Source organism: Falco cherrug, chromosome 3, assembly GCF_023634085.1.
Source record: "Falco cherrug isolate bFalChe1 chromosome 3, bFalChe1.pri, whole genome shotgun sequence".
In the NCBI taxonomy this organism is placed as follows: Eukaryota; Metazoa; Chordata; class Aves; order Falconiformes; family Falconidae; genus Falco; species Falco cherrug.
In genome coordinates this window covers 6904584-6922852 of record NC_073699.1, presented here as the reverse complement: position 1 = coordinate 6922852, position 18269 = coordinate 6904584, and the positions used below count along the sequence as shown (strand labels likewise).

At 36.2% G+C, this 18269-nt stretch overlaps 1 protein-coding gene across 1 annotated transcript in view; it reads right to left on the bottom strand.

Annotated features, from left to right (window-relative positions):
* Window positions 1-211: 211 nt before the first annotated feature.
* Window positions 212-18269, bottom strand: part of CDH9 (cadherin 9) — a 66876-nt gene continuing 48818 nt past the window's right edge. Inside the window, exons 5-11 of the mRNA XM_005432793.4 lie at window positions 17165-17352; window positions 15595-15848; window positions 14125-14261; window positions 12785-12906; window positions 3466-3583; window positions 3117-3368; window positions 212-1223 (exon numbers count right to left, since the gene is read on the bottom strand). Coding sequence (XP_005432850.3) covers window positions 736-1223; window positions 3117-3368; window positions 3466-3583; window positions 12785-12906; window positions 14125-14261; window positions 15595-15848; window positions 17165-17352 — 1559 coding nt within the window. The 3' untranslated portion in view covers window positions 212-735. The remainder of the gene's footprint in view (window positions 1224-3116; window positions 3369-3465; window positions 3584-12784; window positions 12907-14124; window positions 14262-15594; window positions 15849-17164; window positions 17353-18269) is intronic.

Here is an 18269-nt window from a genome sequence, read left to right as displayed (position 1 = left end):
ATATAGTAATACACATTGCAAGTCAGACTGCATTTATTTATAATCACTTTTTCAAAATAATTTTTCTTTTTTCTACACTGCATTCCCATCACAGAGAACTCTCTACATTTCAAGCACTAATCCAATATAAGAAGATGCATTCAAAATTGAAGTATTGCACAATACGCAGTTTCCTTTGTTCAGAAAGATTGGACAGTTCCTTATGATTAACAAAGTGCGTGAATAAGTAGTGTTTTTATAAATACTAATTTATTTAATAAAAATACAAAAATATAAATATACATATATAAAAATATCATGATGAATCAACACACAGACATTCTTTAACTCAATAAATATGGCAGTAATATTAAACTTTTTTAAAGTATATTTTTGAGAATATGTTACAATGCAGGTGCACACTGTCCCAGCTAGTAGGAAAGGTAATGCAAAGCAATTAAAAAAAATTAAGGTTCCATCTCATTATTAAAGGCACAAAAAGCCTTTTATTGTCTTTTCGTTGTTAATAAAAACCTTTCATCAGAGGTTTCTAGGCAGAGAGGGTGATCAATAGATTTTTTTAAAATCTAAATCATTTATATTCATTCACGTTGACTTATTGATTAAGCAAACCCTTACTAAGACAACACCTATTTTTTGTAAGTTTTTTATTCCCAAGTAAGAGAGGGTAGGCCACTGTATCTAGTAACATAGACATGAATTCCACTAATACTGACCAGGTCACAGATTACTTGCTTAGTCTCGATCACTGTCTTCTCCACCATACATATCTGCTAATTTTTTAAACCGAGGTCCCCAGTCACTGAGGTAATCGTAGTCTTGGTTGCCCTCTGTGGTAAGTGATTCCAGGGAGCTCAGGGAATTTGCTATGGAATCATTTCCCTCGTAGGCGTATGTTGCTAGTGAATCATAAGGAGGGGCAGCTGGGTCTAAATCATTTTCCTTTAACCTTCTATGAATAAAATCTTGGACATCAATATTTTCCCAAAGAGGTGCAGTCCGTCTTATCTGAAATATAGTTTCTGGGATAACATCTCTTCTCATCTTACTTTCCTCTCTCGCTTCTGGATTTCTCAGTGTGCCAATGTCAAAAGCCTGCGTGTCTTCTTCCCCACCTCCTTCATCGTTGTAGGTCACGATGTTGTCCCGAACATCATCCTTTGAGATGATCAAGGGTTCTTTCTTCCTCTGTCTCTTAAGAGCCGTAAACAAGACAACTAATACTGAAAAGAAACAAAACATGAATGAAGAAATGGGCAGTTAGAAATTAAATAAATGAACAAATAATTTACATTATCTGTTGAACTGGAAAAGTTTTAAGGCTGGGGTGGGATTTTAGCAGGAAAATAATGATATAAGCTATCTCCAAGTTGAAGTTAATAAGGAAAAATATTAATGATTTCATGGCAGTCAAAAAGTTAAGCTATTTTAAACCTACAGGAGCAATGATTAAGTGTTTCTTTTTAAAAACACGATCCCCCTAGTTTAAGAAATTTTAGTTGAATAACTCTTCCTTTTGGAGAGGTAAGGATTGACACAACAATTAACCTCTACAGAGGGAGATGAAAAACTGAGGAAAAATTTGTAAATACGTTCTAGTGTCTAAATGCTATTGGTTTCAGTAGGAATTCAAAGCTTTAATGCATTTAAAAATATGACCCTAGCTCCAGTAGCTGGAGTAAATTAGAGGGGCCAGGGAGATCATTTGTCAATGAAGCATCAGAGTGGTTGCCAAACCACACATTACAGCAATGCTGAGCAATTTTGTTGAGTCTTAGTAGCAAAGTTTTTACTCCAAACCACTTTAGTACTGGTGAGTAAGAGGGAAGATTGAATGTGCTGTGGGTAGGGAGAGGGGAACTAATATCTTTCACATATCATGGTACGATGCTGGGAACGTGCATGAAGGGTGGCTTTGAAGATGCAGAGCCTGTTGACATTGTGTTAAGAACTATGCAAGGTAGAGTGCTAGATGTGGCAGAGTTTGAACCGTAATTGCCTGCTGGAAGTGGTGCCCTGCAAGTTCTGCGGCTCAGACTATGCCTGGGCAACATGTTGGGGAATCCAAGCTGACTCACACTAAACCCAGGCCAGCAGTGATGCTTGAAGCTAAGCAGTACGGCAAATCAGTTTGTCAGAGCTCAAATACCCTCACTTCCCTATGCCCAAAAGTACTGATACAGTTCCTACATATTGCCCCTTTCCTAACAACCTCTGTGGTCCACTGAATATTTACTGGAGGTAACTTGAATCCAACCTAAAAACTGAAAATAAAGTGATGTCCTTAGAATGATATAAAGTGACACTTGTAAACATGTCACTGCTCCCTTGGCAAGCTGTGTTTGCTAGGACAGGTGCAAAGGGAAAGAGGTTTTCCACAGAGTTTGACTGGAAAATAAAGATGATGATGACACTTTCAAGGAGTCACTTCTCTGGTAAGAAAAATATTGAAGACGCAATTTTTATGTTCTTAGCAGCAGGTTAGGATCTAACATTTATTCTAATCTCTTCATATATCACATAATCTTTCTAATGCTTTTGCTTTCCAATCATCCATTTAACTTCTGCGTTCACATTTTATTTAACCAGCTGCTCTCGCTGCAACTTGCAAATAATTGAACATTTCTCTTCTATGTTTTTGAGCTAAATATTTCCCAAATATAAAAATTACAAATAATTCATTATTAAATAACCAGTATAATTGATAATTTTTTAATCCCTGAGAAACTTATTATGCAGCTTCAGGAATATGATTTTAAAGTCCTGGATATAAATTAAGATCTATTTATAAAATAAAACATTACTCAAATGAGCATGGTATCTAATCCTGACCCTAGATTTTCTAATTTATTTCATATAAATAACACTGATTGTCTCATTCTTTTGTTCTGAAGAGTAATGATGACAAACAGCCCATAGTAGCTCCACCTCCTGCTCTCTCAGCTCCTTTTCCATCCTATAAAACAGTTAAAAAAAACCCAACAACCTAAACCGAAACATCAGAAATGAAATATTGTTCTGCAGGGTCATGAGAATAAGGGGTTAAAGAATATCAGGGGTGGACAAGTGACCAGACCTTTACCTAGTCAATTAAACAGCTCGTTACATGTACTTGCCTAACAGGATAATGATGCAGAGGAGAATGGCAACCAGTGCCCCCGTGCTGAGGCCAGCCGGGAGGAGCAAGGCCTCAGCGCTGCAGGACTGCATGTTCCCCCGGCTGTCGCAGGCGCACACCCGGATGGTCAGCGTGCCCGTGCTGCTCTGGATCGGGTAGTCGTTGTCAAATATTATGACTGGCAGGAGATAGGTACTCATCTTATTACGGCTGTATCCATTTCTTCTAGTCATAATTCCTGCTGTGTTATCTAGAACAAAAAAGGAGAATAAATAGATGTTGCTGGATGAAGTTTTAAGTGGTATTGGAGGGGGGGTGATGGGGTGGTGGTACTGGTCAGCAGTTACCTTTGTTGTCTACAATGGAGAAGTTTGGATGAACAGCAAATTCTGGCACCAACTCAAAGAAAAATTTGTGTCCTCGGGGAGGCTCATCTTTGTCAACTGCACTCACAGTCTGTATGAGCTATAAAGAAACAGTATATCATGATATTTTAGAAATCTTGTGTCTGAAATAAGGTCTCTGCTTTTCATGTGCAGTAAAAAATCCAATGAATCTCTATGTAAAGACACAAATTGATGTCCTAAGCCACACATAAACACAGGAGAGGTTACAGTAAGCAAATTGTTGTTTTATTGTTTAAATACATAACAAAGGATGAAAAAAGGGCCAGTCCTCACTGCAGGACAGCCATGTGCTTTGATTTGTACTCAGTATCTTGCAGTGATACAGAAACAGTTGACTGTCTGAATAAGCTATAAACCTCCTTTGGCCTCATGTAGCAATAAGAGAGTAGTGCGTAAACCAGTTGCTAAGTGGGTCTAATTCCCAGTCCATCTCATCTGCTTCTGGCGATAAATTTGGAGTACTGCACTGGCAGGATGCTCAGTTCTCCTGAGATAATAAAAAGAGATGCTTTACTCCCTCCTAAATTGAATCTTCTGGCTATGGAACTTTATAGCTGCTTTAACAAGGCCACTCAGGCCCAGCTGGGAAGAAGCCACGATAGTGCCAGCACAGGGTCAGAGCAGAGTGGACTAAAACAGAGAGGCCTCTGGATTGCAGAGGCTGTCCTGTTGCATCAAAACATGCAGATGTGTATACTTACATATATAGAGACACATATATATGCTAGCATTTGACTCTTTTGCTATCTATCTGCTACTAGACTGACAGATAGAGGCTGAGGAAAACAACTGCAGAACTGAGGAAGGAAAAGATAGCTGGGAATAGCTGTGGTTTGTGAAATGACTTGCAACAGTTAACACCATGCCGGGTTGCATGAGTCACAGTAACTCCAGGAGCAGTTTGAGTGACTGCTCTGTCTGTTGCACTTCCAAGCAGGTATTGCACCAAGAGACCCATACTCCACCTTGGCTTGCAAGGACATGTTTGAGTTCAATCACAAGATGACAAAACTTCGTGGCATGAGAATGGGAGTAAGATTCAACTAAGGATGCTGCAACTCAGTACAAGCAAGTTCCTATGGCCCCTAAACTTAAAAGGCAGAAAGAGCTCAGCAGTCAGACTTGTTTCTTTGAAAGTCATGAGGGAGCCAATGCCTGTCTTGAGGTTTTCAAGTGTTTCCAGTGTGGAGGGTTTCTTGAAATCCCACAGACATCAAAGCCCCTTGTTATCAAAGACTTACTTCACAGCTTGTTTTTCTGATATTTCCAGGGAAAGTACAGCATGACTTCTTCAAGAAATACAGTAATTGACAAGTAACAATGACATGATTTTTAAGTTTTGCAGCAAGCAAGTGAGGAATGCCTTTTCCTTATGTTCTTTCTTTGAACATCAGCTTGATGCTACTCGAGGCTACTGTTAAATTTTGGAGGGTATTTAGCATCTCTCAGGATGGAACACTGTATTAGATATATATAATTATAGGGCTACCAAAAATACTAAAGGGTTTTTCTTACTGTATCTTTCAGAAACCTGCTGCTGCAAGTGCTGTACTGCACAATGAGCATTTGGCCCATTTTTTTAGTTAATTTTGGGATACTTTTATTATAGCTAATAATATTGTTATAAATAACCCAGTAGAGACATCAGAGTTTGCCTCATTCACTTCCTAGCAGCTCCTTTGAAAACAACCAAAAGATTTGTTTTTATCATGTTCTTTTTATTTTTGAGTCATGTTGAGGAATTTGAAAGGTTATTTGTGAATATCAGCCTGTACATGAGGATGTGACTATAATGAAGGTAGGATTTCTAAGTGTGATTAGAATAATAACTTCATATTAAAGGTCTCCTCACTTTTAAAGTATTAGATTTTTTTTTTTTTTAAAGTTGTAGCTGTTTCCCAGGATTAGCCAAATCTCTGTTTATGGCAAAGCAACCTGTTCAGTATGTTGCTGAGTGTCTGATTATGTTGACATTTTTCCAGTGTTCCGTTGCTTTTCTCATGCTGTAATTTGCCTTGGAGAGTGGCAATACAGAAAGCAAGACCAGGATAGTGCTTGATTTTAGTTTTGTGCTGTTTAATGCAAAAATGTAATATTGCTACCAAAAAAATTTCCTTCTGATACGACTAAAATACCAAATTGAAATGAGAAAATTTTTGTCTTATATTTTCACAAGTTTGAAAAGACAGAAAAAGTGCAAAAGTACCAGAGAGAACAGAGAATTAGAATATGTGATAGTATTTATGCAATTACTTGCTGAAAAACTTCTGGAGAAAATACCCTGATAAATAGCTACCAGAAATTGTGGTTGAGTATTTTGGGGCTTTTTCAGGTGGTAATCAGTGGAATGTTTATAGGATATGGATTTGATTCCCTTCATGTGCAAGCCACATGGAGAAGGACAATTGTATCAGGCATAAGTGAACCTAATTACATTGAAAATTTATTGTTGATGGTAAGGCTGAAGAAGGAAAAAAAAAGACAACCAAAATGTATTACCTGCTCTAACTACTGGCTACAAAATTGAAAACTGACTGCTTTTCCACCAGGTAGACAGGGGAATAAAAGAACAATAAGAGAGAATGATTGCAGGTTAATTTTTCCAAATTATGAATAGGTAAAATGAAATTACAATTATCTAATTAATGTTTGGGTTTTTTTTTTTTTTCTGTTATACAGCTTTAAATAAAAGAGAATGATGTCAAAGATAATCACTGCAGAAATGAAAAAGATGTAGCCATTTTTAATGTAGGTATCAGAGTTACAGGAAAAAAAATTGTTACTTTTCCCTGTACACATTGTAATTTCATGTTGGAAATGTGTTCTTCCAGTCTGAAGCAGTTATGTACATTGAGTTATGATCACTCCACCAGAAGTTCAGAGAAAGATCTCTAATAGCCTAAGATTTATGAGGCAAAAGTTATTTCAAGAAAATTATTCAAATATATTTCAAGCGTATTAGGCTTAGAGAAGCTAAAAAGCATTCAAATTCTTTTTCTTTCTTCCATAGTTTCCCATGAAAATGAGCACGATTTATAAAATACAGCATTATTGTAATTATTTTGAAGGTTGTGTGTGCACTGCACTTCTGTGTATTTAAAGAAACAGTCTCATACTCTTGAGTGGATCTTCTTGGATAAATTCAGTTTTTTAGAGGTCAACTTGTCTTTGAGGGTATGGAAAATTTGAACTTAGGCATTGACATAAAGTTTTCTCTTTTACACTCAGGACAAAGTGTTTGTAGCAGTTTGACAATGTAAGATGAGTGAGTTGTAAAGGAGGAATTATTCACACTGGAAAAAAAATATTGAAAATTCTATTTCATGATGAAGGCCAGAGATTCTTTTAAAGGGTTTAGACCTATTTCCCATTGGCATTATTTTTTCAAAAGTGAAAATGGTGTGATTATAATACTGTTTTGTGGTGGTTTTTTTCTCCTAGATACTGTGTTTTTAAGGCCATGACTTACACCACAGTCATAATTGTGACCATAGTTTATGTTCAAGCTATTTTATAGCTACTCATCTCTGAAAAAGTGATCGGGGATGAATAAACTGCCTAGTAACAGATCCCTTACATGTATCTGGCACATCCATAGACATAGCCCACACTCTAGTTCTCTTTAAGCTTTTTAAAGACAGAAATTGAGTAAAAGCTGGGGGGGGGACGGACGGACGGACGGACGGACGGACGGGGGACACGACACACATGGACAAGGGGGAAAGATTCTGAGATATCAAGGGTCCCTGTGCACTTCAGAGCTTGCCCTTACTGTTCCCGAGGCTGCATTTGTGGACATGGAGAGCTGCACAAGGGGGGGACTTGGGTTTGGGACTGTCTCCAAAAGGAATATAGGAACCATTAAAGTAAAAGTTAAGCTAGCAGTGCATCTTGAACAGTATAGAGGTCAGCACCAGCTAGCCACTTTTTAGACTGGCTTTTCAGTCTGTGCTGGCTTGGCATGTCAGGAGAATAAACACCCATAGCACATTGGCTCCACAGAACACACTTTAAAAATGCAGCAACGTGCTTCAGACAGATTCTTGAAAGGCTCATTTTAAGAAAGCTGAACAAGATGAGGTCTATAAATGGACAGATGCAATATATTTTCAGGTTACAAATTTTTACTAATAAAACAGAATTTGAGACAAAGAGTGTAATGTAATCTGCTGCTTCTTCTTTCAAAACAGCAGCATATTGGTGATTGCTATTGTATTTTTAAACCTTTTTTTCAAAATTCCTTCTTTTAAAATTCACTTTAAATAAGACAGTGAAAAAAATGTCACTTTCAAAGGAATTTAAAAATGGTCTGCTGTTGTAGACGGTGCCATTCTGAAGTTTTAAAAGAATGTAAATATCATATAGCATGAAAATTGTACTTTCAGGCTCAGAGATGTAAGACCACTAGAGACAGACATTGTTAAGCTAGAGATACACTAACAGTTGCTGAATTTTGCTGTTTCTTGTATGTGATTATAGATATGCAGAAGAGTAGGCCTTCAATCCGCTTGAATCATTTGGGCTTTTGTTCTTTTTTACTATGCTCTTAGTTAAACCTGTACAACAGAGTAAACCTCTGCACAACAGAAAAATTTCTCAAATGTCCACTTTATCTACTTCCAGCTGTTTCTGAGATAAAACTTAAAAAGTATCACTAGGCACTTGAGAAAGGAATGTTTGGGACATTTTGCTGTTTGATTTTGTCTGACACTTTTTTCGGAAGTGGTATAGGAGAGGTCAGAACAAATCCTGGATCTTGGAGCACTGCCTTTGTAATTCTTGAAATTTATTACACTTGCTTTGTGCTGAATATATTTGTCAAGGAATCTGGAAAGATATCACCACTTTGCAATATACTATGAAAAACATGTAAGGGGGATGTTGCTTTTGACAATCATCAGAGTGTTGTAGTGTGCAAATGCTATGGGGGAATGGTGGAAGAGCAACTGTGTTTCTCCTGTCCTCTCTTGACCTTTTTCCTTGATACAGTTCTTGAATGTATTAATAACACAGCACAGTGGATTGAATAAAGATTTTGTAGATTTTGAAGTCACTGCATTTCTCTAGGAGTGAAATAATAATATAGTTCAAGTGTCCTCACATAGAAGTGTTTCAAAATCACTGCAGCTGTCAGTGGATGCTCTTCTTGTCATTTTGCAGCTTGAGTGATCAGACATGTACAGGCACAGTTTTAGTCTATACACCTGTATGGTGCTAGCTGCAGAAAGCTGCCTCCATCACATGTGTGCAAACTTGAATAGACTTTTGATGCTTCACGTCTTCAAAAATGTTCTAAAATGCCTGCCACTTAACAAAGCTTCATGTTTGGTAATGCGAAACAGTTTGGTTTTCAAGTCTTGGCTCTGTTCCACAAATCTGTTGGCAGTTTTAAAACAGGACTGAATGCTTATCAGAAGTTGGAAAATTCTTTCTTGAACTCCAATTCTTACTTCAAAAGAGAGACAGACTGTCAGCATGGGTCTCTCGCTAAATCACACCAATAGCTGTCTAGCCAGAGAAAGCAGCTACAATATATAAACAACTCATGACTGATAATTAGCAATGGCCACATGAAAAATCTGATCTCTGCTCCATCTGAAAAAGGGAGATGGGGTGTGGAGACTAATGAAAAGAAAAATCTGCCAGCTTTCTGAAGGAGGAAACAAACTCTCTCTGTTCTGATGTCTGAGAGCCCCTGAATGGCAGGAAAGAATATAGCATCAGTGCAAAAGAAGCAACCCAGGCTATTTTATTAAATATTATTACTGATGTGTGCTGAAAGTAGCTAAATTGTTACTAGCAAATTGTTCAGTTAAATCAGACTCTTTTCAAGTAAATCTTCCTGGTTTCCATGGAGAGGACTCATCCTCTAATCCAGCTAAAAAGACCCAATTAATTCCTGTGACAAGGGCATGAGAGAACTTGTACCAGAGCCTTCCCCACAACAGTCCCTGGGGCTCTAACATGCCAGCAAAGGATTAGGGATTTGTAAATTGTGCAAGAGGAAGGCTGCCTCATATTTTTCTTTAGCCTGTGTATTAGTCAGTGGAACGGGACTCGCATGGTGACAAATCTATTCCAGCCTAATGAACATAGTTATTTATGTACCTCTAGCGATGCTTCTCCTCAGTCTTACCATTGTTGTTTGGAGACAAAAGAGTGGCAGGGGAGGAGGAGAGACTCTAGGATTTTCATTTTTCTGACCCTCCAAAGGCTATCTGAAAAACCCAATGAATGCAGCCTCTAAAATCTGCTGATGTGAGAATGAGTAATGTCACTTGGTTACAGAGAGCAATATTTGATCATTTTGACTGCTTACTGAGGCACCTGAGATTTAGAGAGCAGTGTGATTAATAGCTGGGCCCGATTAAAAAAAATATTAAAAATTAACTAAATGTATTTATCTTCTCAGTCTGGCTCTCCTGCTATGGGTACCAGATGTAGAAGCACTGCTGTGATGTGTAAAGAAGCAATAATGATTCTAATAAGACATTTACTTTAGGTGATCTCTAAAATAAGGTGGAGTAGTACCAAATGAACACAACATGATTCTATATCTTCATTGTATTGTGGGGGGACTGCTAAACACGAACCAAACAGGCTATATGGAACTTAGCAGCCTAGGCCAAAGTATTGAAGTTTATATCTCTATATTCATTGATATTTTTAGGCGCCAAAATAGAAGTAATCTATCTCATGTACTGAAGGTAATATGTTTTCTGAAATGCTAAGTCGACTACACATAAATGTCCAGATACGAACTCATGCCTGTGTTGAGGAACCTAATTGTTAACAAACAGAACATGAACAAACAGCCTGGATTTCTCATTCTTCTGCAGCTACACATGATGCACACTATCTTTCCAATTAGGGAAAATAATTCCTGGAATTACATTGGTATGCTACATGTAAGGGAGATCTGAATAACAATATGCCTATCTAATAGACCTCTGTCATGTCTGCTAGAAAAGCACAGAATTTACCAGAAAGATAAATTAATTTTTATCCATTAATGGATATTTAATTAGGTATGCCAGACTAGATGGAAATAGGGCTAAGGAAAGTGACAAGCAGTATGCCTAGATTGAACTTGATTCAAATATATGACAAAACCTGTCTTGCTAGTTGATAAAATTACAAATGATTTATTTCAATGAAATCTTCCTTTGTAAACTTTGGAACTTTTCTTTGTGTTAAGCAATAAAAGTACATAACTCATTTTGCTATCAGTCATTATACTGAGATTTTAAGATTTATTTGTCTGTTTCATCTTGTGCAAAGAGAATTTTTTGCACAGACAGAATTTAGGTCATGTGCCAGCTGTTGGAAATGAATGGCTAGAATTATCTGCATGTATTCCACCTGGAAAAACAGCTTATAAATCACACACACACACAAAAAAAAATCAACAAACAACTATGAGGGTACAAGAACCAGAAGTTTAGGGATTTTTTTGCTCATTATGTAATGCTTGAACTGTATTCTCATGACAATTTATGTCTCTGGTTAAGGCACAATGTTCTGATCATAAACCCCAGTTGTGAAAGGTGCTCCTTGTTAATTTTTCTGATATTGTAATTTCTTCCACTGTTTTAATTTAATTCAGCACAGCCTTTGATATGCATATCCCTCTATTTATGTCTTTTACATCAAAATTACTTTCTTAAAAAAGACTTTCTTGCATAAGAATTAAAATCATGGTCAAGTACCTCTTCAAAGCCAAGTGATTTCATTCAAAGTATCTTCTGTCTTTCTAACACACTTACGTAAATTCCAGTATTAGGTGCAATGAATAAAAAATAAGTAGAATAGTAGAATTGAAAGCAAGCTCCAGCAATCCACTGTATCCTCTTTTTCTCCCTTTTTGGTCTCTTTTTTTTTTTTTTTTTCTTTTTTTTCTTTCCCCTCTCCCACATCTGTTAAACCACTCATAAAACACCATTTGAATTGCAACTGGTAAATTGCATGTACTGGCTCTGTCTAGAGTTTTGCAGGATCTGAAATTCTAGACTCATCCCAGGTACCATTTATGCTACTTTCAGTGCAGCCCTCGTGGCTGTGTTAAATACAGCACTGGACAGTGACCAAGGTAAAACATGAGCATGCTTCCTGACGTGTACCCATATTCCACAGCCCTGTAAAGCCTCTGACTGTTGTATTCTCACTGTGATCTAAGGACAAGCAAAATATCCTACACTCTGATCCTTTCAACATAATTTCTGTGAAGTCAGTCAGCTTTGGTTGGATGTGTCTGCATAAAACTAACAAGACACAAGGACAGACCTAAACTGAGTTTAGGACGCCATCCTGGTGTCTATGCTTGAGCAGGAGCCCAGCCAGATTTGTGCTGGTGAAAATGATCTCAAGCTTTTTCTTCCACTCAAAAATGCATCAGTCTAGAGAATAGGCTTATGCATGGACTTAGGCCCATACTTGAAAGACCATCTTGAGATACCCAATCTGCTATTAAATCCAGTTCTTTGCTAAATACTGTCAGAATTAACATTCAGCAAAACATAGACCTTTCTTCACAGGATTTAAAACTGAAAGTCTGACTGGCATTATCATAAATAGATGTTGGTTCTAATGGCAGTAATACCAAAAGATTTCTGTAATATCTTGGCTCTGAATTCCGTTGGTCTGCCTTCTTTCCCAGTTCCCAGTTATTCACTTTATTTTCACTACAAACCTTGTTATTGTCTTTTTAATTTATTACAGAATTGCTGAAATAGTTTAGAATGAGATCTACATGAGCTTTGATCAAATTCTACTTAATTCCAAAATGAAGTTTAATTTAAAATGGAAACAGTTGCATTATCTGTTATTTTTGTAAAAGTCTATTTTTCACATCTCCTTTACTAAAGCATAATAGAAGATTTTCCTCCCTTTTGCACTTGAAGATGTGGCTACTTTAACTATAGCTTTGAAAAAAATCCAGAAAGAATTTGAATTATCGGACGGTATAAAGGGTTTTGTAGCATTATGATAAGTATTTCTGAAAAATACATTCTGATATTAGGAATGAAAAAACACATTAGAGTACAATTTTGTATTACACGTTATGTTATTATACTAGGGTACAATCCTGCATCTTTTATCTCCTCAGTTTTTGAATCAACTGGTAGATTCTGTAGAAGATAGGGAATAAAGAGGCTGGGTTGGTTTGCAGTTGTTCAAATTAAGATACCTTGAAGTCGTCATGAGGATATTCCAGGATAGTTTAATTACAAGTACTTCATTAAAATAAGTATTTGTTTACCTGTCCTGCTTTTGCATTTTCACAAACAAATGTTTCATAGTATTTGGCAAATTCTGGTGCATGATCATTTATGTCTAAAATCCGGATGAAGACAGGTATCTGGCTACTTTGTTTAGGGTTATCTGAAACAAGAAAATTATTTATATTACAATGCAAAGATTTACAGTCTATGTCTATGAAAAGACCTGAAATTATAAAATTTATTTTTTCAATAGACAATAGAAATGTTCATTTTTCTTGATTATACCAAAAAAATTGCATTTCATTTTTTACTGACATGCATCCCATATGCATAAAGCATATATTTAAAACAATTTGTTCTATAATAGTATATATATCTTTAGAAATAATATAAAGTAATCTTAAATTGATTTGCATTAAAAGAGGTCACTGAGTTATTATGGACTTGTATTCCATACATCAGTGCAGTAAATGATTCATTGAAGAAGCTGCTTCCTGAGGTTGAGCTGTCAAGAACATTGGTAAAGCAGTTAAACAGTGTCAGTCAACACAACCACCACAAAAAAAAAAAAAAAAAAAAAATAGACCAAACACAACTCAAGGTCAAGGCCATATTTGACCAAACAATGAAAAAGCATCTATGAGGAAAATCTTTCTGAAAATGGGGATATAATTAATCTCTCCATATTACCCGACTCCCAGACTGTTAAGCACATAGACTCCTGGGGAATTTATAGGGAGAATGAAGGACGGGATAAAAGTTGTTCCTTAAAATCAGTATCTCTCTTTCCCTTCTATTAGCAGTTTGCTGGAAAAAAAGACAGGCAAAAGACATCCAGATCTAAAAGGATCCAACAGAATAGTAAAGAATCCAGGTGAAAGACTTAGGGCCAGGCTTTGCTTCAGACATGGAAGGCAAAGAATTTCCTCTAGTTTTGGCTTCAAATGAAGCTATTTCCTGATCTAAGTTAAAACGGTTGAAGTAAATCATATATACTTCCCCTGTTTACAATGGTCATTCTGACAGTGTATTATTTGTCATAGATATCTTTATTTTCCAAGGATTTTCCCAAAGACTTAGCTTAGGATAAAGCCAGTACATCACACCTGCACCAGATTATTTGCTGGGAATTCTCAGAGAACCAGTTAACTTGTATAAGATATACTGTATATAGTTTTGTTGAGATTTCAAAATTATCTTTTCATAAATGGGCAAAGACAATCCTAAAGTACCAAACTGAACTTTGAGATGTGCATTTAAAGACACTCTGCATCTTGTTAATAACTGAATAAGGGCAAAACTAATGAAACAAGATAAATCATAGAATTTCAATCTTTTCTTGGTTCTAATGTTCCGAGGTAGATGATTTCCAGCTTACTGATTTCAGTTGCTATGACAGTGATGTTGTGCCAGGGAGTTTCTTCCCGGTCAAGTGCCTTTGAGATGAATAAGGATCCATTTCCTGAATAGATGTTAAATATTCTGTCAAGGTCAGTGTGTCGATCCACAGAATATCTGTCAAGATACAGTACAACTGAGCATCACTATCTCCTGTGACAGTGTCTACAGCCACCTCTAAAACATTTCTAATTTTTACTGTGGTTAATCAAGAACATTTTCTTTACAATTAGCTTAAGCTTTCCTGTAGCTACCTGAGAAGTGCAACATGTTACAAATACTGAACAGATTTTTAAGACCAGTGGGTGGGATGAAAAGCAAACTATTTATGTGGGCAGTTTGTTAGACTGACATTTGAAATTACATTTTAGCTTATAAAGTGAATGCTGGGATAACAACTAAAAAATGAACATTCTCTAGATAATGTTTTTGCCAATTAATTGTTTCTTGAAGAACTCAGTTATTAAAGGACATGCATTTCAAATATAATTAACTATCAATTTATAGCAAGATATTTTTGAGATGTTAGAAGGACCATCAAAATCACCATAAAAATCTTTGCATTTGTTGTTGTTTAAGATGAAAATTCCTAAAATCACGTTTTATGACAGTTTTTTTTTTTTTGCTTCGTTATTTCTCAGCAAGGAAAAAATCATCTTACAGTTGTTGGGAATTTTTTTTAAGTTAGTCTAGTAGTTACCAGTTATAGCAGGTTGAGTCAAGATTTTATACATAGATTACTTTAAAATATTTTATTTTCTTCATTCCCTCATATCTCCTACCTCAAACTGTACTGATGCAGAACATAACAGGCTTGTTCAGAAATGCAGAAATCAAGTTTCATAATCAGTTGCATGGTAAATACACAAATGTCAGTGCTGTGTTTGTCACTGCAGATAATAGTAGCAGATGGCTGACAATTACAGCAATTTCACAGCACTGAACTCTTACCTCTAATAGTTATGACTTTATCACAATAATTTATTTTTTTTATTATAACGTGATCATTAAACAGTTAAGCTATAGAACATGGTGGACGATGTTATATCTAAGGGATTATGAAGGTACAGAAGGCCAACAGCTATCAACCAGCGATGAGTGTAGAAATACACCATTTTGAGTATTTTACATAAATTTGCTGCTGAAAACATGTTTCAAAAGGATAATCTTATGAACAGTTTGGTGAAAGTACTAGAACAAGATGTCATTAAATGCTGACCTCTCATTTCCTTTTACCTGGATCCTATTAGCTGTCCTTCAGGAGCATAGTCTGCTCTGTTAACTGTATTTGCCTTCACAAGCTCCCACTGATATTTATCTGCTTGACACTTTTCAGTAGCCCCTATGTGCTTAATTATGCAGGTGGCCCCCTATTACATTGCACTCTCACCACTCTTTTGCATAAGACTCAACCCACATCTAAAACATTTTATATTGTGTAATGGCTTACTTTATTGCATTCTTTGTTATATCTGGGTCTTGGGCTACAACCTGCCCAATAATGTTTCCTTCCTTGGCATCTTCATCTACTTCTATTAAATACCAGGGTCTGCTGAACACTGGAGGTTCATCTATGTCTTCCACAGAAATTTTGACCATAGCTGTGTCTTTGAATGGCCCCAGTTGGAGAAAACGAGGATCAGGATGAGTGTTGGTTGCTTCCACTCTTAAGTTATATAACTTCTTGTTTTCAAAATCCAGATGCTGGGGAGCAAATAACAATAATAATAGAGAAAATTGTGTCACTTTACAAGAAAAGTGAGTCAGTTTTTTAATGCTGAATTAGAAATACAGGCACTTTTACAGCAAAAACTTTAATATTTAATGCCTCTTGAAGAAGATGGAATATATTAGGGCTTGTTCTAAGTATAAGCAAAATAGTGAATATTATAGTCCAGCAAGGCAATTATAATCCCTTTGCCTACTACTCGTTCAGATTGCTGGAAAACCAGGAGGTTTCAATCTATAGAAGAAAGAAACAGGGAAATTGGACTCAATCCATCACTAGGAGTTGCTAAAGGTCTTATTTGTCTCATCTCATTGGTAGGAACAAGAACAACTATCCCAGCTCCTAAATGCTCTCTGTCCTATTTCCTTTTTCCTTACTCCTCCCCCAATACCATCTACCCTTTCAATTTCTGCATTAGGAGCAACCCAGGCCTGTCTCTGGCCTCCATGTTCCAAAGTGAAAAGAAAAACTATGGAGTCTGATTTCCAATGTACATGACATCTGTATTACATATATCCATACACACACATGTATACATACATTTATATGTGCAAACATATACATGCATGCACATACATAAACCTGCCTGTTTCCAAATATATGTGTATAGATCTATATTTTATATATATGTATATCTCAATTAATTGTTACTGATGTGTTCAGTAACAATAGAACTGAAAGGAGCATTCAGAGTGCAACAGTCTGAACACTAAAAAGCTGCAAACAAATCTGTCAGAGATATAGTAATTTGAATTAAATTTCTGCCCATGTCTTTGCTCTTTGGACTTCCATTGACATAATATATAACAACTTGAGTTTCACTAAGGTTGGACTTAAACCAAAACAGATTTTAGGTACTGGGAATACCTGACTGTTGGACAGATTAGAGAGGGACAATTTAGCCTGGGAGGTGTAAGTTCATCAGACTTCAGGTGAGCCTCCAACCCTTGTGAGCCTTACTGCAGTATTCAGCTGACAAATCCCCCTGTGAACTGAACCCATCCAGGTTTTCACAGCCCTAATCTGAAAGTACTGTGTGTGATAGTACGTATATATTGAACAGACAGCAGCCACTGAAATATTGCTTTATGTGAAGTGACATGCCAGTAAATTTCCCTTGAGACTTGAAAATAACAGATACCTGCTGAAGAAAGAGAAGAACAAAACTAATACAACAACTCCTTGGCAGCCTGACCCCTCATGAGATCTAGCCTCCCTTTCCCTGAAAAAAGAAAAATAACGATAACACCTGGAGAGCTAAGTACATATAAAAGAGGGAGAAAAAATAAACCTTTTTGACAGTTATAATCCCTTCCTGTGTGTCCTTGTCAGTGATGATATCAAACATGTCTGATCCATCCCCATTGGAGATGTTATACTCAATCTCTGCATTTTCACCCACATCAGGGTCATTGGCTTTAATTCTGCCAAGAGGAGTCCCAGGTGGCGCAGACTCAGGAGAGCTGAACTGGTAGGTGCCTGGAACAGCAAAATCAAGCATTTTTTGTTTTGAGAAGCTTTGTTCTTCTGAATAATAAACATCTTCAATTTCACCTGGATTTTTTAAGTAACCTGAAGTTTGAAACACTGTAAGAAAAATGCAGTTAGTCATCATACTAAACTTTAAAACAAGATTTGGAGTTGATTGACAAACTGTCACAAAAATTCCAAATGATTCTTCAAAGCCATTTAGTGCTGTGCTTTTAATGTGTGGTGTTTTTTTTTTTTTTTTCTTCAGCTTTAAGGAACAGAGAGCCTCAACAATAAGAAACAGTTCTAACCTTGATTATTTAACAGTAGATATAGATCTATTTTCTCAGTTTTCTAGAAATATTCCCAGATATATTTAGAAGTAGTAGGGGACTTTGTTTTGTTTTCTCAAGGCACAAGAGTTTTAGAAATCAGTGTGGATTTTGAAAAGAGTTTAAAACAAAATAGGCACTTTTAAAAAATTCTTTTGAAAAATACACTCAGGATTTGTAGGTGTTCTGTGTGAAAGTCATTCATTCATCTGTTATTGGTAATACATACTAAAGTGTCATGGTAAAGAACATTTGATACATGTTCATGTTAATTGCTATAGTTAATTTAAATGCAGATACATTCAGATTTTCTTTAATTTACTGTGCATATACTTGTGCTCTTTCAATGGTTGGTTTCATTTAATGTTTTTATAATCAAGGTTTGCTAGAAAGAAATCTGATTATACATTTTATTCTTGCCCATGTGTTTGAAAAGTGAATGTATATATATTTTCTGACAACATTTGCCATAAAAGTCTAACTATAAAGATAAGCTGTTGCAGAAAAAGTATAAATCCAGTGTTTTTCTTCTGGTTATTCTGTCCAGTCAGAACTAGACAATGAAGATCTCTCATCACTAGGCAATACACAAAT